The sequence below is a fragment of the Scyliorhinus torazame genome, chromosome 24 (genome assembly GCF_047496885.1).
Source record: "Scyliorhinus torazame isolate Kashiwa2021f chromosome 24, sScyTor2.1, whole genome shotgun sequence".
Lineage (NCBI taxonomy): Eukaryota > Metazoa > Chordata > Chondrichthyes > Carcharhiniformes > Scyliorhinidae > Scyliorhinus > Scyliorhinus torazame.
This window is the reverse complement of record NC_092730.1, coordinates 11,844,915-11,870,255: the sequence shown is the minus strand read 5'-3', so window position 1 is coordinate 11,870,255 and position 25,341 is coordinate 11,844,915. Positions and strand designations below refer to the sequence as shown.

General features: G+C 49.7%; 1 protein-coding gene across 6 annotated transcripts in view; it reads right to left on the bottom strand.

Moving 5' to 3' along the window:
- LOC140399885 (ADP-ribose glycohydrolase MACROD1-like) overlaps window positions 1–25,341 on the bottom strand; it is a 959,160-nt gene that overhangs the window by 393,695 nt on the left and 540,124 nt on the right. For all 6 annotated transcript variants that reach the window (XM_072489356.1, XM_072489358.1, XM_072489355.1 and 3 more), the window contains one exon: window positions 24,550–24,666. In XM_072489356.1, coding sequence (XP_072345457.1) covers window positions 24,550–24,666 — 117 coding nt within the window. The remainder of the gene's footprint in view (window positions 1–24,549; window positions 24,667–25,341) is intronic.

Genomic DNA, 25,341 nt, shown 5'->3' with positions numbered 1-25,341 from the left:
ACACAACGTCCCCCAGCGTGCCGTGGACACCAGCTGTTTACACACAATTATGTAGCTTCCGCGGGGAATAATGCCCGTCTTCGGCCAGCAAATCCGCCCCCCCCCCCGACACTCCACCCTACCCCCATCCCAACACGTACCTGCTGGAATAAAATAAACTGCAACTTGCTGTCGTTGGACTAGCAGCACAAACACTGTCACGTGTCATAAAGAACAAAGAAAAGTACAGCACAGGAACAGGCCCTTCGGCCCTCCAAGCCTGCGCAGACCATGCTGCCCGTCTAAACTAAAATTGTCCACACTTCAGGGGTCCGTATCCCTATATTCCCATCCTATTCATGTATTTCTCAAGATGCCCCTTAAATGTCACTGTCGTCCCTGCTTCCACCACCTCCTCCAGCAGCAAGTACCAGGCACCCACTACCCTCTAGAACATAGAACATAGGAAAATACAGCACAGAACAGGCCCTTCGGCCCACGATGTTGTGCCGAACTTTTGTCCTAGATTAAGAACAAATTAATCTGCACCCCATCGTTCTACCCTAATCCATGTACCTATCCAATAGCCGCTTGAAGGTCCCTAATGTTTCCGACTCAACGCCTGACTTAAATGCATTACATAGCAGTAGAAAAGCTTTTTTGGAAGCAGAAGTCTCTGAAAGAATTCGCAGAGCTTTAAGACACAACGTACGGCCATCAGATGCCGTTTTTCAGCAAGGAGGCATGGTATGCTATAAGAGAGACAATTCTAATGAATGGAAAGGCCCAGGGAAGATCATAGGCATAGATGGCAAAACAATTATTTTGCAACATGGTAATCAAACTGTTAGGGTACATTCATCAAGGATTATGGGTACAGATTACAAATTTTCAAATTTAGACAGAGCAGACAGACATGACGAGGAACCAGAGTCATTTGGTACTCATGTGTTACAGAACTATGAGGACCAATTTACCTGAATGCTCGTAGTATACGAAATAAGGTAAATGAGTTGATGGCGCAAATCATCGTGAATGACTGATTTAGTGGCCATTACTGAAACATGGTTAAAAGATGGTCACGACTGGGAGTTAAATATCCAAGGGTATCAGACTATACGAAAGGATAGAATGGACGATAAGGGCGGTGGTGTAGCTTTGTTGTTTCAGGATGGCATCCGGGCAATAGTAAGGGATGATATTGGTGCTATGGAGGACAAGGTTGAATCAATTTGGGTGGAAATCAGGAATAGTAAGGCGAAAAGGTCACTGATAGGAGTAGTCTATAGGCCACCAAATAGTAACAGGATGGTAGGGCAGGCAATAAGCAAAGAAATAACGGATGCATGTAGAAATGATACAGCGGTTATCATGGGAGATTTTAATCTGCATATCGATTGATTTAACCAGGTTGGTAAAGGCAGCCTTGAGGAGGAGTTTATAGAATGTGCCCGGGATAATTTCCTGGAACAGTATGTAATGGAACCTACAAGGGAACAAGCGGTCCTAGATCTGGTCCTGTGTAATGAGGCAGGATTGATTAATGATCTCATAGTTCGGGATCCTCTTGGAAGGAGCGACCACAATATGGTGGAATTTAAAATACAGTTGGAGAATGACAAGGTAAAATCAAACACTAGTGTTTTGTGCTTAAACAAAGGCGGTTACAATGGGATGAGAGAAGAACTAGCTAAGGTAGACTGGGAGCAAAGACTTCATGGTGAAGCAGTTGAGGAACAGTGGAGAACCTTCCGAGCGATCTTTCACAGTGTTCAGAAAAGGTTCATACCGACAAAAAAGAAAGACGGTAGAAAGGGGAAAAATCGACCATGGATATCTAAGGAGGTGAGGGAGAGTATCAAATTGAAGGAAAAAACATACAAAGTGGCAAAAATTAGTGGGAGACTAGAGGACTGGGAAGTCTTTAGGGGACAACAGAAAGCTACTAAAAAAGCCATAAAGAAGAGTAAGGTAGACTATGAAAGTAAACTGGCTCAGAACATAAAAGCAGATAGTAAAAGCTTCTACAAATATATAAGATAAAAAAGAGTGGCTAAGGTAAATATTGGTCCTTTGGAAGATGAGAAGGGAGATTTAATAATAGGAGACGGGGAAATGGCTGAGGAGCTGAACAAGTTTTTTGGGTCAGTCTTCACAGTGGAGGACACAAATAACATGCCAGTAACTGATGGAAATAAGGATATGATAGGTGAGGACCTTGAGATGATTGTAATCACTAAGGAGGCAGTATTGGGCAAGCTAATGGGGCTAAAGGTAGACAAGTCTCCTGGCCCTGATGGGATGCATCCCAGAGTGTTAAAAGAGATGGCTAGGGAAATTGTAAACGCACTAGTGATAATTTATCAAAATTCACTAGACTCTGGGGTGGTCCCAGAGGATTGGAAAGTAGCAAACGTGACACCACTGTTTAAAAAAGGAGGTCTGCAGAAAGCGGGTAATTATAGGCCGGTAAGCTTAACTTCGGTTGTAGGGAAAATACTGGAATCTATCATTAAGGAGGAAATAGCGGGGCACCTGGAGGGAAATGGTCCCATTGGGCAGATGCAGCATGGGTTCACAAAGGGTAGGTCATGTCTGACTAATTTGGTAGAATTTTTTGAGGCCGTTACCAGTGCAGTAGATAACAGGGAGCCAATGGATGTGGTATATCTGGATTTCCAGAAAGCTTTTGACAAGGTGCCACACAAAAGGTTGCTGCATAAACTAAAGATGCATGGCATTGAGGGTAAAGTGGTAGCATGGGTAGAGGATTGGTTAACTAACAGAAAGCAGAGAGTGGGGATAAATGGGTGTTTCTCTGGTTGGCAACCTGTAACTAGTGGGGTCCCTCAAGGATCAGTGTTGGGCCCGCAGTTGTTCACAATTTACATAGACGATTTGGAGTTGGGGACCAAGTGCAATGTGTCAAAGTTTGCAGACGACACTAAGATGAGCGGTAAAGCAAAAAGTGCAGAGGATACCGGAAGTCTGCAGAAGGATTTGGATAGGTTAGGTGAATGGGCTAGGGTCTGGCAGATGGAATTCAATGTTGCCAAGTGTGAGGCTATCCATTTTGGGAGGAATAACAGCAGAATGGATTATTATTTAAACGGTAAGATGTTTAAACATGCTGCTGTGCAGAGGGACCTGGGTGTGCTGGTGCACGAGTCGCAAAAAGCTGGTGTGCAGGTGCAACAGGTGATTAAGAAGGCTAATCGAGTTTTGTCTTTCATTGCTAGAGGGATGGAGTTCAAGACTAGTGAGGTTATGCTGCAATTGTATAAGGTGTTGGTGAGGCCGCACCTGGAGTATTGTGTTCAGTTTCGGTCACCTTACCTGAGAAAGGACATATTGGCACTGGAGGGTGTGCAGAGGAGATTCACTAGGTTGATCCCAGAGTTGAGGGGATTAGATTATGACGAGACATTGAGTAGACTGGGACTGTACTCATTGGAGTTTAGAAGGATGCGGGGGGATTTTATTGAGACATATAAAACCATGAAGGGAATAGATAGGATAGATGCGGGCAGGTTGTTTCTACTGGTCGGGGAAAGCAGAACTAGGGGGCATAGCCTCAAAATAAGGGGAGGTAGATTTAGGACGGAGTGTAGGAGGAACTTCTTCACCCAAAGTGTTGCGAATCTCTGGAATTCCTTGCCCAGTGAAGCAGTTGAGGCTCCTTCTTTAAACGTTTTTAGGAAAAAGATAGATGCCTTTCGAAAGAATAAAGGGATTTGGGGATATGGTGTACGGGCCGGAGAGTGGAGCTGAGTCCACAAAGATCAGCCATGATCTCATTAAACGGTGGAGCAGGCTCGAAGGGCCAGATGGCCTACTCCTGTTCCTAATTCTTATGTTCTTATGTTCTAATTAACTGATATAGAAAGGGTTTCTGTGGAGGAACACAACACTTCTGATGAATTAGAACAGGCCATTTTTCCGAAAGGGCAACTGCCAAAAGTTGGTACAAAAGTGACATACTTGCCTGAAGGGTCTAGTCAATGGAAAGATGCAACTGTTATTAGTCAAGAAGGGAAGGCCACTGGAAAGTATAAACATTGGTTGAATGTACAGCATCCAGGGGAAGGAGTCAATGACAATGGATTAGGAAAACAAAGTTCAAAAATGGAGGGCACAGAAACGCAGTGCCAGTTCAGATATGGTGAACAGGAAAAGATCGAGAACTATTGAAAGGACATCCCACAGCAGAAGGGAAAGATCAAGCAGTAGCAGTGCAGAACGAGATACCAGGCGGGAGAGGGGACGTAGTTTATCAAGATCTCGGAACATGAGTAAGACTACGAATACTAATAGGAGTAGAAGCCCACATGCACGTGAGATTTTGGTGGCTTCAAATAAATTAGATGAAAAAGTTATCAAAGAAGCTAAACAGCAAGAATTGCATAGTTGGAGTGAATTTGGGGTATACACGGAAGTACCGGATAGGGGACAAAGAGCTCTATCCCACAGATGGATTTGCACGGAAAAGGTTCTTCCCCATGGAGCTTATAAGGCAAAGGCCAGGCTTGTGGCAAGGGGATTTGAAGAAAACTTAGAAGATCAAGATTTAAGAGTAGATTCACCTACGGCAGGAAAGGTTATGTTAAAGATCTTCTTGGCTCTATTAGCCACAAAGGCATGGGAATGCAAATCTATAGATATAAAAGCTGCCATTTCTGCAGGTGCATCAGCTCCAGAGAGACATTTTTCTCCGTCCTCCTAAAGAAGCAGCTAACACAGAAGGGGTACTCTGGAAGTTGAACAAATGTGTATATGGATTAAATGATGCATCTAGAGTCTGGTATTTTTCGGTAAGGTCAGTTTTGTTAAAGTTAGGCTGTTGCCAGTTGAAAGCAGATCCTGCAATGTTTTACTGGCACTATAAAGGAAATCTTTCTGACATTTTCATGATGCATGTCAATGATTTTTTGTGGGGTGGGACTAGTGACTTTGAAGCTATTGTAATCTCTGGTTTGAGGAAAGAATTCAGGGTTGGAAGTCGGGCTTCCAGTGCATTTAAATATATTGCACTGGAAATTAGACAGACTAAGTTAGGGGCAACTTTACGTCAGCAATCTTATTTGGAAAGCATCAGCCCAATAGCAATTAGTCGTGGCCGAGTTTCACAAAAAGACGCAATGGTTTCAAAGATAGAAAAAGAGCAGCTGCAAAGTTTAATTGGGCAACTGAACTGGTTAGGTAGACAGACTAGACCGGACATGAGTTTTGATGTCTTAGAGTTGAGTACAAAAATGAATGATCCCAAAGTGGAAGACATAATAAGAGCAAATAAAGCGTTGGCCAAACTAAAAATGCAGGAGTGTGTTTTGAAATTCCCGGATTTAGGTGACCTTAGGCACTTGAAACTCATAGTTTATAGTGATGCGTCCTACACAAATTTATGTGATGGGGTTTTAAGCGCAGGAGGTTTTATAATTTTCCTTTTGAGGAACAATGGTAAATGTTGCCCGCTTGTGTGGGAAACAAAGAAAATAAGGAGAGTGGTAAAAATCACTTTGGCTGCTGAGCGTTAAGCCTTGTAGAGGCGGTGGATATGGCCTTTTATATAAGTATGATATTGACAGAAATTTTGGGATTAGGGGATTTGGGTAATATACTTATTGACTGTCACATTGACAATAAAACCGCTGTGGGAAAATGTGCACTCTACAAAAAGTGTCAATGAAAAGAGGTTACGGATAGACATCGCAAGTTTGAAGCAGATGTTGGACAGAGGGGAAATAACATAGAACACAGAAAAATACAGCACAGAACAGGCCCTTCGGCCCACGATGTTGTGCCGAACCTTTGTCCTAGATTAATCATAGATTATCATAGAATTTACAGTGCAGAAGGAGGCCATTCGGCCCATCGAGTCTGCACCAGCTCTTGGAAAGAGCACCCTACCCAAGGTCAACACCTCCACCCTATCCCCATAACCTAGTAACCCCACCCAATACTAAGGGCAATTTTGGACACTAAGGGCAATTTATCATGGCCAATCCACCTAACCTGCACATCTTTGGACTGTGGGAGGAAACCGGAGCACCCGAAGGAAACCCACGCACACACGGGGAGAACGTGCAGACTCCGCACAGACAGTGACCCAAGCCGGAATCGAACCTGGGACCCTGGAGCTGTGAAGCATTTGTGCTATCCACAATGCTACTGTGCTGCCCTTAAGAACAAATCAATCTACACTATGTAATTCTACCGTGATCCATGTACCTATCCAACAGCCGCTTGAAGGTCCCTAATGTTTCCGACTCAACTACTTCCACAGGCAGTGCGTTCCATGCCCCCACTACTCTCTGGGTAAAGAACCTACCTCTGACATCCCCCCTATATCTTCCACCATTCACCTTAAATTTATGTCCCCTTGTAATGGTTTGTCCCACCCGGGGGAAAAGTCTCTGACTGTCTACTCTATCTATTCCCCATATCATCTTATAAACCTCTATCAAGTCGCCCTTCATCCTTCTCCGTTCGAATGAGAAAAGGCCCAGCACCCTCAACCTTTCCTCGTAAAGGCCTACTCTCCGTTCCATTTCATGTTCACCGATAAACGTTTTTAAAATAAATTTAGCGTACCCAATTCTTTTCAATTTCTGGCAATGAAGGGGCAATTTAGCCTGGCCGGACCACCCAGCCCGCGCCTGCACATCCTTTGGGTTGTGGGGGTGAGACCCCCGCAGACACGGGGAGAATGTGCAAACTCCACACGGACATCACGTTCGCTGATAAACATGCCGCCGCTTTGGTCCAAGACCCTGGGGCTGATGGAGGATTTTCAAATAAAATTTGTCTCCAAAGATTAAAAACTCCAGGAGACTTTTTTTTTTAAAGTTGAAATTCATGTTGCAGCCGATTTGCTTTTGTTGCAGGAATGATGTTTATCACCTGACATTGCCAAAGTTCAATAGACAGTTGAGGTGAAATCACATTGTGCAATCATGCAATACAAATTCCTTTGAGCACTATGGTCGGCCAGCCATTAACCTACCCCCATGCAGATATCACACAGTTTGAGTGCACTCCCAATGCGAGAAAGAGAGGGTAAGTCTGCAGCATCAGTCGAAGGTTTCAGTTCAAGGGAGTGGTAGAACATAAGAACTCGGAGCAGGAGTCGGCCATCTGGCCCCTCGAGCCTGCTCCGCCATTCAATGAGATCATGGCTGATCTTTTGTGGACTCAGCTCCACTTTCCCGCCCGAACACCATAACCCTTAATCCCTTTATTCTTCAAAAAACTATCTATCTTTATCTTGAAAACATTTAATGAAGGAGCCTCAACTGCTTCACTGGGCAAGGAATTCCATAGATTCACAACCCTTTGGGTGAAGAAGTTCCTCCTAAACCCAGTCCTAAATCTACTTCCCCTTATTTTGAGGCTATGCCCCCTAGTTCTGCTTTCACCCAGTGGAAACAACCTGCCCGCATCTATCCTATCTATTCCCTTCATAATTTTATATGTTTCTATGCCCCTCCGCATCCTTCTAAATTCCAACAAGTACAGTCCCAGTCTACTCAACCTCTCCTCGTAATCCAACCCCCTCAACTCTGGGATTAACCAGGGAGGTGGCATATGTTATGGGTCAAGGTTTAGAGAATCCCAAAGTGTATCATGGAGTTCACCTGACCCACAACTTTTAATAGATTGTGGTATGGGGAGCACACGGCCCACTCTACAGGTGTGGTACAGCAGAAATGGACGAGTATTTTTAAAAACAAAACAATGTTTATTCTATGAACTCAAGCTAACCTTTTTAAAACAAACAGTGAACATCTTAGTAACCAGTAAATCAAATACACCCCCCCAAAAAATAAAACACTAAGTAACCCTGTAAGCTGTCCTTTTAACATCCAAAAGACTTAACAAACCTTCAAACAGGAGCGCAATAGGTTTATATTAAATATTGAAACCTTTTACAATTCTGAATTCACCAAATGACCCATAGATAGTCTTTGGATGGCAGAGATCAACATTACATCTCTTTGTTTAAACTTCAGATGCAGCTCACTGAAAAACACAGACACAACCAAGGTTTTTCTCAAACTGAAACTAAAAAGCTGAAGTAGAGCTCAGCTCCACCCACACTCTGACATCACTGCAGTGGCATGAGCAGCTCCATTTCTTAAAGGTACATTTCTTAAACACCCATTTCTTAAAGGTACTCTCACATGACACATACCATGTTGAAAGCCCCTATTTTTAGGTAATTTCCCCTGACCAGCTAGGTCAGGTTTCCCCAGCAGGCCAGCGCTGCAGCTATGTGGCAATCTTCGGGGTATCAGAGCAGCCAGAACTTGGGGATCTACACATGGGGAAGAGGGCTGACGCCCTCGCTTTCGCTTCCCTAATCGCGCACGCCGGAGAATCCTGCTCGGCTGGCGATCGGCAGCACCACCCACAGCTGCAGACTGGCTCGCTGACCTCTCGGAATTTCTCCAGCTGGAGAAAAAAATGTTCTTTATAAATATTTTTATTCTTTACACCCACCAACAATAAACGGTAAGCAGTAACGAATATAATGTCAATCCCCATATCAATAACAACGATCCCATCCTCCCGCCAAACCCCTAAACATTAGCCCGCATGTTCACACAAACAAATGACAAAAAGGAATCAGGGATCACCCATAGTCACCATTAATGCACACAGCCCCCCTCCCCCCAACCCTCCCAGCCCCCCTAATGTTCGATGTAATCCAATTCTCGAAAGTGCACAATGGTTAACGCCCATGAATTGTCGAACCCCTTCTTCCTTCCCCTCAGTTCAAACTTAACCTTCTCAAGCGTCAAGAATTCCAGCATGTGTCCCCCCCCCCCCCCCCCCCCCCCCCCGCCGCCCCTCCAGGGCACAGGGTGGAGAGGTTGATCTCCACCCTAACAGCATCCGCCTTCGGGCGATCAACGAGGCGAAGGCTACAACATCTGCCTCCGCGATTGTTTCCAACACCGGCCGGTCCGACACCCCGAATATGGCCTCCCGGGGGCCCGGGTCCAGTTTCACACGCACCACTTTAGAGATTACCCTAAACACCTCCTGGAGAAGATTAAGTACGCCATCCGAGGGTCGGAGGAAGGCTTCCTCGATAAATGCGGGGAGGTTCGTCGGCCTGTTCCAAAACCTGTTCGAGGCCAGCTAAGAGGAGTAAGTTAAGAATAAAAAAACAAAGATCGATGAGGAACCAAAGGACTGCGCAACCCGGGGAGGGGAGGGGTGGGGGAGATGTCAGAAGGAAGGTGGGGAAACCACAAACGAAGAGAATAGGCGGGAGGGCGTTTCCCTGAAAATAAACGCAAAACACAGCTGAAGCCAAAGGGGGGAGGAAGGGAGGGGGGGTGGGGGAGGGAAGGGGTGGGGGGGGGGGGGGGGGGGCAAGGCTCAATGGCCTCCTTCTCTGTCGCCATCCGTCTAGGATCCCAGAAAGGACAGCTGAACGTTTGGCACTTAATCCATTCTTTAGAATTAAAAGTGGTAGTCGAATGTTTGGCATTAGCAAGAAGGTGTCAAAAGAATTCAAAAATATGGCGGGCGGGGGTCCATTTCAGACAGACGTGAGCAGGATTCCTGTCTCTCAGGGGATCCTGGATCTTTGGGACAAAACGCTGGTGGAGGCAAAGTCTTTGAATATTTTTAAGGCAGAGGTAGATAGATTCTTGATGAGCAAGGGGCTGATAGGTTACCGGGGGTACATGAGGGTGTGGTGTTGAGGTTACAATCAGAACAGGCATGCTCTTATTGAATGGCGGAGAAGGCTCGAGGGGCCGAGTGGGCTGGAACAAAGAACAAAGAAAATTACAGCACAGGAACAGGCCCTTCGGCCCTCCAAGCCTGTGCCGACCATGCTGCCTGACTAAACTACAATCTTCTACACCTCCGGGGTCCGTATCCCTCTATTCCCATCCTATTCATGTATTTGTCAAGATGCCCCTTAAATGTCACTATCGTCCCTGCTTCCACTACCCCCTCCGGCAGCGAGTTCCAGGCACCCACTACCCTCTGTGTAAAAAAACCTGCCTCGTACATCTACTCTAAACCTTGCCCCTCGCACCTTAAACCTATGCCCCCTAGTAATTGACCCCTCTACCCTGGGGAAGAGCCTCTGACTATCCACTCTGTCTATGCCCCTCATAATTTTGTAGACCTCTATCAGGTCGCCCCTCAACCTCCGTCGTTCCAGTGAGAAGAAACCGAGTTTATTCAACCGCTCCTCATAGCTGATGCCCTCCATACCAGGCAACATTCTGGTAAATCTCTTCTGCACCCTCTCTAAAGCCTCCACATCCTTCTGGTAGTGTGGCGACCCCAGAATTGAACACTGTACTCCAAGTGTGGCCTAACTAAGGTTCTACACATCCTGTCACCATCTTGGTGGGCATGCACACTGGTTTCTGAGGACCCAATGTAAGTTAGTGTGCAAGTGTCAAATGGACCTTACCGATCATCGAAGGCACACAATTCCTGTCTCTTACCCCAGACTCATTTCCCTTGCCACACTACCAGAATTGAACACTGTACTCCAAGTGTGGCCTAACTAAGGTTCTAAACAGCTGCAACATGGCTTGCCAATTTTTATATTCACTGCCCCGGCCAATGAAGGCAAGCATGCCGTATGCCTTCTTGACTACCTTCTCCATCTGTGTTGCCCCTTTCAGTGACCTGTGGATCTGTACACCTAGATCTCTCTGACTGTCAATACTCTTGAGGGCTCTACCATTCACTGTATATTCCCTACCTGCATTAGACCTTCCAAAATGCATTACCTCACATTTGTCCGGCCTACTTAGTGGCAGCCTGGTAGCACAAGTGATTAGCACTGTGGCTTCACAGCGCCAGGGTCCCAGGTTCGATTCCCCGCTGGGTCACTGCCTGTGCGGAGTCTGCACGTTCTCCCCGTGTGTGCGTGGGTTTCCTCCGGGTGCTCTGGTTTCCTCCCACAGTCCAAAGACGTGCAGGTTAGGTGGATTGGCCGTGATAAATTGCCCTTAGTGAGCAAAATGGTTAGGAGGGGTTACTGGGTTACAGGGATAGGGTGGAAGTGGGGGCTTAAGTGGGTCGGTGCAGACTCGACGGGCCGAATGGCCTCCTTCTGCACTGTGTGTTCTATGTACTTCTGCTACTAATTGGTATGTTTGCAAGCTTAGAGGGTGGTGCCTAATTAAAGACACGTGGCTGAAGGTGCAACGGCCAACATGGGAGCAGAGGGAGGGAGCAAGGACAGCTAGGAAGGAGCGGAGGACATACTCCGAGGGATTGTGCTGAAGGGGTTCACGGAGGGCGGCGAGGGTGAGAATTCCGGCTTGCAGCGTTTGATGGGAGCAGGCGGAATTGGGTTTTGGGACATAGTCTGCTGATAAAGAACCCAGACCACAGTCACTTATTTGATGTGCCAGCCACATTTTGAACGGGGAAGGTGTAACGACTCTCACAGGACACACGGGGGCGATCCAATTGATCTCCCCATGGGGCTCGCTTTCATAGAAGGTCGATCAGGAACACCTTGGACACGCTCAGATCTGAGGTGCTAGATTCGAGTTTCGGTAGAAAGGGGGAAGAGGTGGAGGTGAAAGTGGTGCCAGACCAAATATGGCGAAGGAAGTCTGATTTGGGGCTTCAACAGGGTAACAAGGTTCTGAACTCTTGCGTTTAATCTAAGGTGGCAACTGTAGCTCAATGTCGGCCTATCCAGGTCTTAATGTCAGAGAGGCAGCTCGAAATCGTCAACTGGGTGCACTCAAACGGGAAGGCAGAGAATCCTCGGAGCACATATGGATACTAACTGGCTGCAAAGAGACATAGATAGGATGCAGAGCTGGGCTGAGAAGTGGCAGATGGAGTTTAACCCTGAAAAGTGTGAGGTTGTCCATTTTGGAAGGACAAATATGAATGCGGAATACAGGGTTAACGGTAGGGTTCTTGGCAATGTGGAGGAGCAGAGAGATCTTGGGGTCTATATTCATACATCTTTGAAAGTTGCCACTCAAGTGGATAGAGCTGTGAAGAAGGCCTATGGTGTGCTCGCGTTCATTAACAGAGGGATTGAATTTAAGAGCCGTGAGGTGATGATGCAGCTGTACAAAACCTTGGTAAGGCCACATTTGGAGTACTGTGTACAGTTCTGGTCGCCTCATTTTAGGAAGGATGTGGAAGCTTCGGAAAAGGTGCAAAGGAGATTTACCAGGATGTTGCCTGGAATGGAGAGTAGGTCTTCCGAGGAAAGGTTGAGGGTGCTAGGCCTTTTCTCATTAGAACGGAGAAGGATAAGGGGCGACTTGATAGAGGTTTATAAGATGATCAGGGGAATAGATAGAGTAGACAGTCAGAGACTTTTTCCCCGGGTGGAACAAACCATTACAAGGGGACATAAATTTAAGGTGAATGGTGGAAGATATAGGGGGGATGTCAGAGGTAGGTTCTTTACCCAGAGAGTAGTGGGGGCATGGAATGCACTGCCTGTGGAAGTAGTTGAGTCGGAAACATTAGGGACCTTCAAGCGGCTATTGGATAGGTACATGGATTACGGTAAAATGATATAGTGTAAATTTATTTGTTCTTAAGTGCAGCACGGTAGCATTGTGGATAGCACAATGCTTCACAGCTCCAGGGTCCCAGGTTCGATTCCGGCTTGGGTCACTGTCTGTGCGGAGTCTGCACATCCTCCCCGTGTCTGCGTGGGTTTCCTCCGGGTGCTCCGGTTTCCTCCCACAGTCCAAAGATGGGCAGGTTAGGTGGATTGGCCATGCTAAATTGCCCTTAGTGTCCAAAATTGCCCTTAGTGTTGGGTGGGGTTGCTGGGTTGTGGGGATAGGGTGGAGGTGTTGACTTTGGGTAGGGTGCTCTTTCCAAGAGCCGGTGCACACTCAATGGGCCGAATGGCCTCCTTCTGCACTGTAAATTCTATGATAATCTATGATTAATCTAGGACAATGGTTCGGCACAACATCGTGGGCCGAAGGGCCTGTTCTGTGCTGTATTTTTCTATGTTCTATGTTCTAACTTCCAGATGGTACCCCCACTGAGGAATACCACTCATGTGAAGATGGAGAAGAGGAAGAAGGGGCTAAAGATTGACATGATGTGGAAATGCCGGCGTTGGACTGGGGTGGGCACAGTAATAAGTCTTACAACACCAGGTTAAAGTCCAACAGGTTTGTTTCGAATCACTAGCTTTCGGAGCGCAGCTCCTTCCTCAGGTGAATGAAGAGGTGGGTTCCACAGAGACAGCATATACAGAAAAAGTCAATGATGCAAGACGATACTTTGAATGCGAGTCTGTGCAGGTAATTAAGTCTTTACAGGTCCAGACTGTGTGACTGGAGAAAGGGATAATCACAGGTTAAAGAGGTGTGAATTGTGTCAAGCCAGGACAGTTGGTAGGATTTCGCAGGCCAGATGGTGGGGGATGAATGTAATGCGACATGAATCCCAGGTCCCGGTTGAGGCCGCACTCATGCGTGCGGAACTTGGCTATAAGTTTCTGCTCGGCGATTCTGCGTTGTCGCGCGTCCTGAAGGCCGCCTTGGAGAACGCTTCCCCGGAGATCAGAGGCTGAATGCCCTCGACTGCTGAAGTGTTCCCCGACTGGAAGGGAACATACCTGCCTGGGTGATGGTCGCGCGATGCCCGTTCATCCGTTGTCGCAGCGTCTGCATGGTCTCGCCAATGTACCACGCTTCGGGACATCCTTTCCGGCAGGGCATGAGGTAGGCAACATCGGCCGAGTCGCACGAGTGTGTACCACGTACCTGGTGGGTGGTGTTCCCACTAAATTACCTGCACAGACTCGCATTCAAAGCATCGTCTTGCATCATTGAATTTGTCTGTGTATGCTGTGTTTGTGGAACCCACCTCTTCACTCACCTGAGGAAGGAGCTGTGCTCCGAAAGCTGGTGATTCGAAACAAACCTGTTGGAATTTAACCTGGTGTTGTAAAGCTTCTAATGATTGAAGCCTGGGGCAACCGTTGTAGGCAGGTCCACTGCGGGGCGAGAAGCAAAACGTGGAAGGGTTGCGAAGGGGAGATGCTAAAGGCGGACAGGATAGCCGACGGTTTTGAAAGCAGCAAAGAGGCTGAGGATAATGAAGAGAGAGACAATGAACCACATTTTCGGTGAAACCGCACCACCACAGCCCTCGGCGGCTCATTCGACCCTCGGCCTCCTTGCCAGGACTCTGTGACTCGAGAAGGCCCCCGCGCCCATTAGCGTGCCCAGCATCGTGGCGACATACGCCCCGACATCCGACCCCTCCACGCCTTCAGGGAGACCCAGAATCCGCAGATTCTTCCTCCTCGACCTGTTCTCCGGGTCCTCGAACTTCTCCTGCCACCTTTTGTGCAGCGCCTCGTGCGCCTCCACTTTCACCGCCAGGCCCAGGATCTCATCCTCGTTATCAGAGGCTTTCTGCTGCGCCTCTTCAATCGCCGTCCCCTGCGCCCTCTGGGTCTCCACCAGCCTCTCGATCGACGCCTTCATTGGGGCCAACATCTCCGCCTTCAACTCCGCAAAGCAGCTTTTCAGAAACTCCTGCTGCTCCCGCGACCACTGAGCCCACGCTGCCTGGTCCCCGCCTGCCGCCGTCTTTCTTTTCCGCCCTCGCTCTCCTCTCTTTTCCAGTGCCGCTTTTTTGACCTCTCCGCTCCCGGTCCACTCCGTACAGTGCTGGGGGAACCTCACTGCTGCCTTCCCACACCGGGAATCGCCGTCCAAGTGCCGCTGGGGCTCACTTAAAAGGGCCCAAAAGTCCGTTCACGGCGGGAGCTGCCGAACGCGCGACCTACCCAGGCATAGCCGCAGCCGGAAGTCAATGAACCACATTTTCAGTCACGGGGCCAGTGTCTGTGCTACGGATCGGGAGCATTGAATCCTGACTGGAGGGGGGGGGGGACCTTTGAATGGGGAGTGGATGTGCCTGAACCGTGAGGCCACATGGCCCCGGGTCTTCAGGAAGGTCACCGTGTGGCCCAGGAGTGGTGGTGGATTTAGTCGTCCCTCCAGACTCCCGCGTCCAATTTTTTGTTTATGAACCAGGAGGGAAAGGGGAGCAATCCACAATGCAGCAATTATGTCTGTTCGTGTTGCGCTGTTGCCTGACAATGTACAGGATTTCCTGAATGCTTCACTGACACCAATTGACAAAAAATCAATCGTGAGCCACGGTTTACACTGACAATTGACACAGTGTACAATTTGGACAACTCTGAACCTTGCGAGGGCAGCCAACTGTAATCCGACTGTCAACTGTCTACTTTAACTCAGACGTCCAACTAAATATGATACTGAATAGTGGGGGGGGGGGGGGGGGGGGGTGAAGGGGTGAATGACTGCTGTAACAGGGGCAGAGTGTTTCACGCAGAGCAAGGTTAACATTTTTTTTACAGTCTCCCCCACGCGTCTCTGTGAGCCCAGGCAGTGACTGCTCTGGCAAATTGTCCGACTGTGGGAGGCATCACCGCTAAAGCCAATCGCCCGTCAACCCAAAGTCCGCACGGGTAGTCGCGGAACACTGTGTTCAGTTCTGGTCACCCTATTCTAGGAAGGATGTTAAACTAGAAAGACTGCGGAAGAGATTTACGAGGATGCTACCAGGACTTGATGGTCTGAGTTACAAGGAGAGGCTGGATAGGCTGGGACTTTATTCCCTGGAGCGTAGAAGGCTTAGGGGTGATCTCCCCCCCCCCCCCCCCCCCCCCCCCAAAGCCTGTCCACCATCTACAAGGCACAGGTCAGGAGTGTGAGGGAATACTCTCCACTTGCAGCGCAGACTGGGCATTTGGTGGTAGTACAGATAGTAGGACAGTCGCACATAGAGTAGCGAGTAACTTTGTTTGCACACAGATCTGCTCAGTTTCTTCCCATGTGTTTAACAGTAAACTTTTCGTTCTGGTTGCACACATTTATGTTCCGTGTGTGTCTTCATCGTCGGAGGAACCACGGAACACAACACTGGTGTTTCTCTCCTCCTTATCCCAGATGGTACTGAGGCCAATTATACTCCCCCCCCCCCCTTCCTCCCACCCCCCCCCCCCCCAAGCCGAGATCAATTAACTGGGCAACAAGTGGCCAGTTAAACCAGGAACCCTGTTAATCAAAGTACCGCGGATGACGGAGATCTGAGGTAACGACGGAAAGTGTGTTGGGGGGGGGGGGGGGGGGGGCGGCGCAGCAGAAACTTCCACCCAATGTTTCGATTCCAATATGACTCTTTGGAACCCTTTCAGTTTGTCCTAATTAGAGGCGGCGCTGGGCAGAGCCATTACTGGGGTGGCACAGTGGTTAGCACTGTTGCTTCACAGTGGCAGGATCCCGGTTTCGATTCCCGGCTTGGGTCACTGTCGGTGCGGAGTCTGCACGTTCTCCCCCCGTGTCTGCGTGGGTTTCCTCCGGGTGCTCCGGTTTCCTCCCACAAGTCCAAAGACGTGCAGGTTAGGCCGATTGGCCGCGTTAAATTGCCCTTAGTGACCAAAAGGGTTAGGAGGGGCTATTGGGTTATGGGGATAGGGTGGAAGTGAGGGCTTAAAGTGGGTCGGTGCAGGCTCGATGGGCCGAATGGCCTCCTTCTGCACTGTATGTTCTGTGTTCTATGTAAAAGCACCTCATTGGCTGTCAGCTGTTTTAAGATGTCATGAATAGGTGATGGATAAATGCAAACCTTTCTTTATAATTTTGTTAATATAACAAGGTCTGTCGGGCGGAACTCTCATTTCTCTCAGACAGAAGCTTAACGACGGCCCGAATTAAAACATTTATAATCAGACTGAATTAAAATGTTGGCTTTTTTTTTTTACATACTAAAGGAGTCGTGCTGCAGAAATAAATGCCACGCACGTAGGCAGGGTAGGTCAGCGATACACTTGCGTGGTTCTCAAAGTGCGTGCGCCCTGCGCGTGGTCCATTGACGGCCAACCCTCCAGAGTGTGGGGTTTTCTGAACAAGCTTCAGTCTCGAGGCTAACACTGCTGAATCAAGGCTACACTGACATCCACAACTACGATGCGGAGGTGTGTTGGACTGGGGTGGGCCCAGTGAGAAGTCTTACCAGCGCCAGGTTAAAATCCAACAGGTGTGTTTCGAATCACTAGCTTTCGGAGCGCAGCTCCTTCAGCAGGTGAGTGAAGAGGTGGGTTCCACAAACGCAGCATATACAGACAAAGTCAACGATGCAAGGCGATACTTTAAACGCGAGTCTTTGCAGGTAATTATCACCTTGCATCATTGGCTTTGTCTATATATGTATTTGTCGAACCCACCTCTTCACTCACCTGATGAAGGAGCTGCGCTCCGAAAGCTAGTGATTCCAAATAAACCTGTTGGACTTTCACGTGGGCAGCACAGTAGCATAGTGATTAGCACCATTGCTTCACAGCTCCAGGATCCCAGGTTCGATTCCCCGCTGGGTCACTGTCTGTGCGGAGTCTGCACGTTCCCCCCGTGTGTGCGTGGTGTAGCCATGTAAAATGGCTGCGTTCCGATTAATCTGGCCAAAACCCAGTTTAAAACGGCTAACCCGAAAGACTGCTGGGAAAAGCAGCCAAGAAGACACAAGCAGGCAGCTGCAGACAGTTTTGCATATTCAGCTCTGGGAAGGTAGCCCAGATCGATACACAGGGCTATCAACAGCCCATCAACCCAGGTATTCACAGTTGCATTCAGGACTGTTCACACCTAATCTACTCAGACATCCACAGTTAAATCGGCTATCCCCGGGAACAATTGCAACATATTAGCAATTGAATACCGGGCCAGACCTGTCGGCGCCTGCAGTGGCCAAAACAAAGACAGGTGAGCGACCACCCCCTGATCGAGGAATCGCCTCACCATTGGACACATCGACCCCAGAGACTGGGGACAGAATCCAATCACTTGGGACTCAGGGTCAAGGGCCGCCCCGGGAGGCGGGAAGCCCCTGGGCCCTATAAAAGTGAAGGTCCAAGTTCAGATCTCTCTCTCTCTCTCATCTTCGCCTGCTCGAGACCTTCGCAAGACCAGCCACCGTGTATAGTAAGTTTGAATCCAGCGATCGCTATCCGGTAGAGACACCTAGCCACCGACCTGTAGCAGCCTTTTGAATCCCGCGGGCCAGATTTGATTGGACAAGCCATTTGTTTCCCTGACCTGGTGGGCTCTTCTTATGTTAAGTATTGGCCAGTAGTGATAGGTTTATTATATAGATAGTAGTATTAGGGTATTAATATTGCTTGTTGTATATAATAAATGACCGTTGTTTTAATTCTTACTAAGCGGTGTGCTGTGTTATTAATCATAACCTGAACTTGAACCACGTGGCGGTATCATAAAGATACCTGGCGACTCATGAGCAAAGGTGACCTAAACAGAACAAATAGACTAAGGTTAAAAAGAGCAACAGTGGGTTTCCTCCGGGTGCTCCGGTTTCCTCCCACAGTCCAAAGATGTGCAGGTTAGGTGGATTGGCCACGCTAAATTGACCTTAGTGTCCAAAATTGCCCTTAGTGTTGGGTGGGATAACTGGGTTATGGGGATAGGATGGAGGTGTGCTGTTGGGAAGGGTGTTCTTTCCAAGAGCTGGTGCAGACTCGATGGGCCGAATGGCCTCCTTCTGCACTGTAAATTCTATGAACCTGGTGTTGTAAGACTTCTTACTGTGCCCACAACTATAGTTAACGACACTGTTGCGTTGGCTCCTCCAGCTCCTGAAGGTTTATATATGAAATGGGCTAACAGAAGACGAATGCAGCCAATAAAATTCGGACGTCAGACTTTGGGCGCGATCTAAACAAGTTAGGACTCGGTCCCGCGACGGAGGTGTTTAGCCGGCGATCGCAGCGGCGAGAAACACCACGCTATCTATCGGCGCGCCGTTTCAATTCGGGGCCTCCGCGGGGAAGCTCCCCGCAGAGGCCGCACTTACTCCTGTTTCCTGCACTGAGAAACTCCTGTAGCCATCTGGGATGGCCACTTACAACAAGAAACATGGACGTTCGCAAAGCCTGAAGGGAAATGTGGCCAATGTAAGATTCAGGCAGGCACACAGCCTGCGTGTCTATTCGTGAGCAGAGAATCCAGACCGAGTAGCATCTTAATGACCCATCTCCGTAAGTCGAGGACTGATACTCAGGTAACCGATACAATCCCAGACACATCGGTGCCACTCCCTTTACTCAGGAAGCATAAACAGCAAGGTCAATGACCGATTTAGGACACGCCCAGCCATCAAGGCCCCCGCCCCTTTATTGGCTCAGATCGAAGGCAGTGATCGAGAACTACCCAATTAATTGCGTCCAAACCTAAGGGCCGCCCAAAAGCGCGCAAAACCCCCCCCGAGGATAAAGAGAGACACCGCCATGTGTTCGGCCTCTCTTGGACCTGGCGCCCCGGCCACGGCCATCTCCAATCGCAGCCCCACGGCCAGAAGCAAGTCCAAGTTCAACGCCCGCTACCAGACGGATGAGCCCAGCTGAACCGCAGTTACTTCTCCAGACCCAGTAGATCCAGATTCGAACAAAGGACACTGTTCCTCTGACCTAAGCCGGGTGCCTGAAGTTAAGTACAGGTTGTCATAGTTGTTAGATGTAGTTTAACTCGTAGTGTTTATGTTGCATGTATAAGTTAATCTTGGGTGTAAATAAAGTATTATTGAACTTGAACTAACTAACTGGTTGTTGGGTCTTTGATCGATATCCGGTTGAACCTTGTGGTGGTATCATTCGATACCTGGCGACCCTGAAAGCAATATAATATTGATGTCTAGAAAAAGAAGGACAGCCTTATTGACGGCCGTATTTATAGTGAGTAAAAAAGGCAACACCCCGCTTGCCAGAACTCCTCAGTGCAGGAGGAGATCGGGTCGCCATTTTTAAATGGTGTCCCGATCTCTCGACCCCGCAACGCGTCGCCCGAATCCCCCCCAAAGCCCCAACTTGCCTATAAGGGGGAACCCCGCACCTCACATGCGCAGGGCATTCCCAGGCCCGGGCGAAATGCCAGACCTTCGCCCTAGCGGTGCCCCTGCCAGTGCCACCTGGGCACCTGGGCAGTGCCAGGCTGGAACCCAGGTGGTGCTGGCAGGGTGTCGGGCTGGCAATGCCAAGATGCCTCGATGGCTGCCACCCTGCCCTGAAGGCAAGCATCTGGGGGGCCCCCCGATGCCCTGGGAGACCCCCCCCCCCCCACACACACAAGTCCCGTTCCGTCTGGTCTCCGTTTGTGAACAGCGATCGCCTGAGGTCTTCGAGGCGTGGGGGGTTAGATACTAACGCCTCGGGTCGATCAGGGGAATGCATATTCGAGTCAGACCCGCCGTCTCGCTCTAATATGCAGATTTGCAAAATAGTGTAGCCGCCCCAAGGGATCTTTAAAGGTGAAGGAAGCGGAGGACGATGGCGTTCACGGTAATCATCTTAATTTTGAAAATGTACGGTGCAACATCGGTCCAGCCAGTTATTTTAAATTGCTTAAAGGCAGCTGTGCGATCGTTTTCCTCAAGCTGTCGGGTAATCCCAGCAGCCGGCATTTGAAAACCCACAGTCAATTTAAACAAACCCATTCATCTTAAACGTTCCGTGTGGAGCCATATTAACTCTTGTACACATAGGACACTGCCCGTTACAAATTAGATTAAATAAATAGTTTCCATTCTATCTACACCAGCCCCTTGGGACATCTGTGTGTAAGATTCTAAATGCATCTTGCAACACACGCCTCATGCAAATCATTCCGGACAAAATGAGCCTAAATAATGTTGCTGAATAGCTTACTGAAAACCATCTACACCTTCAATGTTGCCCGTGAGTATTTAAACTCCATTGGAATGTCACAGGCGAGAAGACGCCGCATATTTAGAAAGAATAGATAAGGAGACAGGTGCAATCTTGCAGGGCACCAGGTAATCAATAAATAAATAAATAACCTTTATTGTCACAAGTAGGCTTACATTAACACTGCAATGAAGTTACTGTGATAATCCCCTCGTCGCCACATTCCGGCGCCTGTTCGGGTACACCGAGGGAGAATTCAGAATTCTCAGCTGGCACAGGAATTGAACCCGCAAGTCTTCTGGCCCCATGAACTACAAAAAACAGATCAGCAGAGGGCGGCACGGCGGCATAGTGGTTAGCACTGCCGCCTCACAGCTCCAGGGACCCCGGGTTCGATTCCCGAGCTTGGGTCACTGTCTGTGCGGAGTCTGCACGTTCTCCCCCCCCTCCCTTGTCTGCGTGGGTTTCCTCCGGGTGCTCCGGTTTCCTCCCACTAGTCCCGAAAGATGTACAGGTTAGGTGGATTGGCCGTGCTAAATTGCCCTTAGTGTCCAAAAAAAAAGGTTAGATGGGGTTACTGGAATAGTGTGGAGGTGTGGGGCTTAAGTAGGGTGCTCTTTCCCGGGGCCGGTGCAGACTCGATGGGCCGAAAGGCCTCCTTCTGCGCTGTAAATTCTATGATTCTCCGAGCAGTTAAAATTTTCCTAAGCGCACAAAAAGTTGACACATCTCAGCAGGTACGGGTGTGGATATAGAGAGCACCCAGTGAGGAAAGACCGCAATGGCGTTGAAGGGAACACATTTCTTTCGACGGTCTATAAATTTCCTTGTCTACAGAGCTGAGAGCAACACAGCCTTCGCCAATGTCACTTTCCGAGGAGCCTGAGGGGCGGATGAGAGGCTCTGTGATGCAGACGTCAACATTGCTTCAGCCAGTACCCTAAATGCACAGGCCAGCCGAGCATCGCGCGCACTGCAGATCTCCCGGGTGGTAAACTGCCTTGGGGGTGCACGAGGCAGAGTGGAAAGATTACGCAGGCACAGATGAGCATACGGACAACACTTGAATAAATGCGCTTCACTAATGATAACGAGGCGCCTAAACGTTCTTAGTGTAGAAAGCCTCAGAGAAAACGTGCAACATTCAAAAGCTCTTCCATTAACTTATCCACTCGCACGCGTAGCGTGGCACGGTGTATTTTGACCATCGCATTTCAAAATAAGTCTTGAAAAAAAGCAACAAAGCCAAAAGTGTAAACTGCGCAAAATAGCAGAAAAACTCACTGATGCACGGGTAACAATCATTACATTAATCAAGAATGAATACAGAATCCGAATAAGTTAAAATGCCGATACATGATCTGTTCTTGATATAGGGGGCGGAATTCTTAAAATGCTTCCTGCAGAACTTTTTAAGCCACTACATAGAAGGTCCTACAGGAGGTGGGGCAGTCCTGGACTTAATTTTAGGTAACGAAGCTGGGAAAATGGTTGAAGCGTCAGTGGGGGAGCATTTGGCAGACAGCGATCATAACTCGGTTGGATTCAAGATTGATTTGGGAAAAGGACAAGGATGGGCCTGAGATCAAAGTTCTAAACTGGGGGAAAGACCGTATTTAATAAGGTCAGGTATGATTTGGCCCGATAGGCACGCCAAGGCCATACAAGTCTATGGGTCAAGTGCGCGAAAGTGGGATTAGAATATCGAGGTGGCTGTTTTCGACTGGCGCAGACACAAAAGGGCCTTTTCTGTGCTGTAGATCTCCCGGACTCGATCACAAGATATGCTGAGTAATATCAGTCTGCGAAGCAGGTTTTTCTAAAACAGGGTAATATACCAATCTAGAGATACAACCAAGAGACATTCACAACTGGTGGAGACAAAACAATGGGTATGCCATACAGCACAGCAGGAGCCATTGATCAGGATTCCACAATCCACCCTGAATAACCTGTTAGAATTATAAACATCGAGCGTTTGCATATTAACATTCTGGAAAAGTGTTTTTTTTTTGGCATGCTGACAATTATATCGGAAACGTTTCTTGGTTGAGATCTCTAAAGTTAATAATTGGTTTAAAGTGCTTTTAATCAAGATTGTTGGCAGGGTTCTGCGGGCCTGATTTCAGGGCTGCTTTGATTCGGAGCTGTGTCTCTGTCTGGCTGTGGAGACGACTGTCTTTGGTCTCGGTGTCATCGACCTGACCCCTCGCTGTCGGTGCCTTCGAAGGTGGTAAAATGGTCCTTTTCTGAAGAGGGCAGTGCCTGCGTTGTACCGTTCTGACTGCGGGGGGTGGGGGGGGGCTCAGTTCTGCAGTGTGTGGCCCTTTCCCCAGCCTCGGGGAGTCTCTGGAAGGTTGCCTCCAACTATTCGCTTTAAAAACCAATTCAGAATAAGGGGGCGATTTAGCGCGGCCAATCCACCTACCCTGCACATCTTTGGGTTGCGGGGGGCGAGACCCACGCAGACACGGGGAGAACGTGCAAACTCCACACGGACAGTGACCCGGGGGCCGGGTTCGAACCCGGTACCTCGGCGCCGTGAGGCAGCAACGCTGACCACCACGCCGCCCGCTTGCCTTTTAAGGTAACAGGGTCATTCATTAGGCAGCCTAATTCAAAAATATGGGCGGAATTCTCCTCAAACGGCGCGATGTCCGCCGACTGGCGCCCAAAACGGCGCCAATCAGACGGGCATCGCGCCGCCCCAAAGGTGCGGAATGCTCTGCATCTTTGGGGGCCGAGCCCCAACATTGAGGGGCTAGGCCGGCGCCGGAGGGATTTCCGCCCCGCCAGCTGGCGGAAACGGCCTTTGTTGCCCCGCCAGCTGGCGCGGAAATGACATCTCCGGGCGGCGCATGCGCGGGAGCGTCAGCGGCCGCTGACAGTTTCCCGCGCATGCGCAGTGGGGAGAGTCTCTTCTGCCTCCGCCATGGTGGAGGCCGTTGCGGAGGTGGAAGGGAAAGAGTGCCCCCACGGCACAGGCCCGCCCGCGGATCGGTGGGCCCCGATCGCGGGCCAGGCCACCGTGGGGGCCCCCCCCCGGGGCCAGATCGCCCCGCGGCCCCCCCCCAGGATCCCGGAGCCCGCCCACGCCGCCTTGTCCCGCCGGTAAATAGCTACTCTAATTTACGCCGGCGACAGGCAATTTATTGGCGGGACTTCGGCCCATCCAGGCCGGAGAATCGAGCGGGGGGGGGCCCGCCAACCGGCGTGGCCCGATTCCCGCCCCCGCCCAATCTCCGGTACCGGAGACTTCGGCAACCGGCGGGGGCGGGATTCACGGCGGCCCCCCGCTGGGGGGGTCGGAGAATGACGCCCATGTTTTCGCACCAACCTGTCCGTATTTAGACGTGATGGAGTGTTGGCTTTTGGTAAATAATGTGTGGTTCTGCTGTCGATCAGAGCTTCGTTTGGCCTTTCAAACCCAGTCAGTTGGGAACAGTAGCGTGACCTAATTCTTTGGCAGGAATGCTGTAAATGGAGAGACACATGTGTCTTCCTGGCGTAAATTTCTGACTTGCCGTTTTAGTGAAGGCGGATTCACTGCCCTGCGTCCGCCAAAAACGTCCCAAAAATAATTTGACAATGTCACAAAGGCAAGAAAAATACTTTAAAAAGTGGCTGAAATGACCTTGCACAAAAGTGTTCTCAGGGCACGGCGTGATCTCATTTCACTTGGCATTTTACATTCGCGCCCCCGCCCCCCGGTATGAACCATCATTGGGAAGGTGTGAGTGTAGTGACCCCCGCAGGAGGGATTTACGCAACGTGGAATAAACAGCTCGCTTTGCATCGACAGGAAAAAAGGCAATGTTTACATTACTCACGCTTGGCAGGCAGGCAGTATCCACTGGTCATTTTCGCGTCGCCGGTGTTGCACCCTCCCAGGGTGCTGCATTCCTTCTGTAGCAAGGGCCCAGCTGCTGCGTGGATAGCACCGTCCACTGCGAAGTTAAAAAAAAACTCTTCAGACATTCGCATCAATTCTCATGCCTTGAGGGCGGCCTTGCCTACCAGGGCGTTACCCGGCCGTCAATCCCACAATCGGATATGCTCGAACACACCGTTCAATTAAAAACCGTTACCCGGGACAATGGGCGGGATTCTGTGACCCTGAGGCCAAGTGTTGACGCCGTCGGAAACAGCGTCGCGGCCTCAGGATCAACAGGGGGCCAGCAGGGCGCTGGAGCGCTCCACGCCGCTCCAGCTGCTGATCGCGGCGGGAACTGTGCGCTGCGGGATCCGCGCGTGAGCAGCGGCTCCATCCTCCGAGCCGGCCCCCGACGCAACATGGCGCAGGGCTACAGGGGCCGGCGCGGACGAAAGGAGGCCCCCCAGCCAGAGAGGCCCCCCCCCCCCCAGTGTCGGGCACTGTGGGGGGAAACCGGAGCGCCCGGAGGAAACCCGCGCAGACACGGGGGGAACGTGCACACTCCGCACGCACTGTGACCCAAGCCGGGAATCGAACCCGGGACCCTGGAGCGGGGAAGCAACTGTGCTAACCACTGTGCTAGTATCAGTTTGATCTCGCCCGCCCAAAACATTTCGGCACAAAGATCAGCACAGGAACAGGCCCTTTGGCCCTCCAAGCCTGGGCCGACCATGGTACCTGCCTAAAC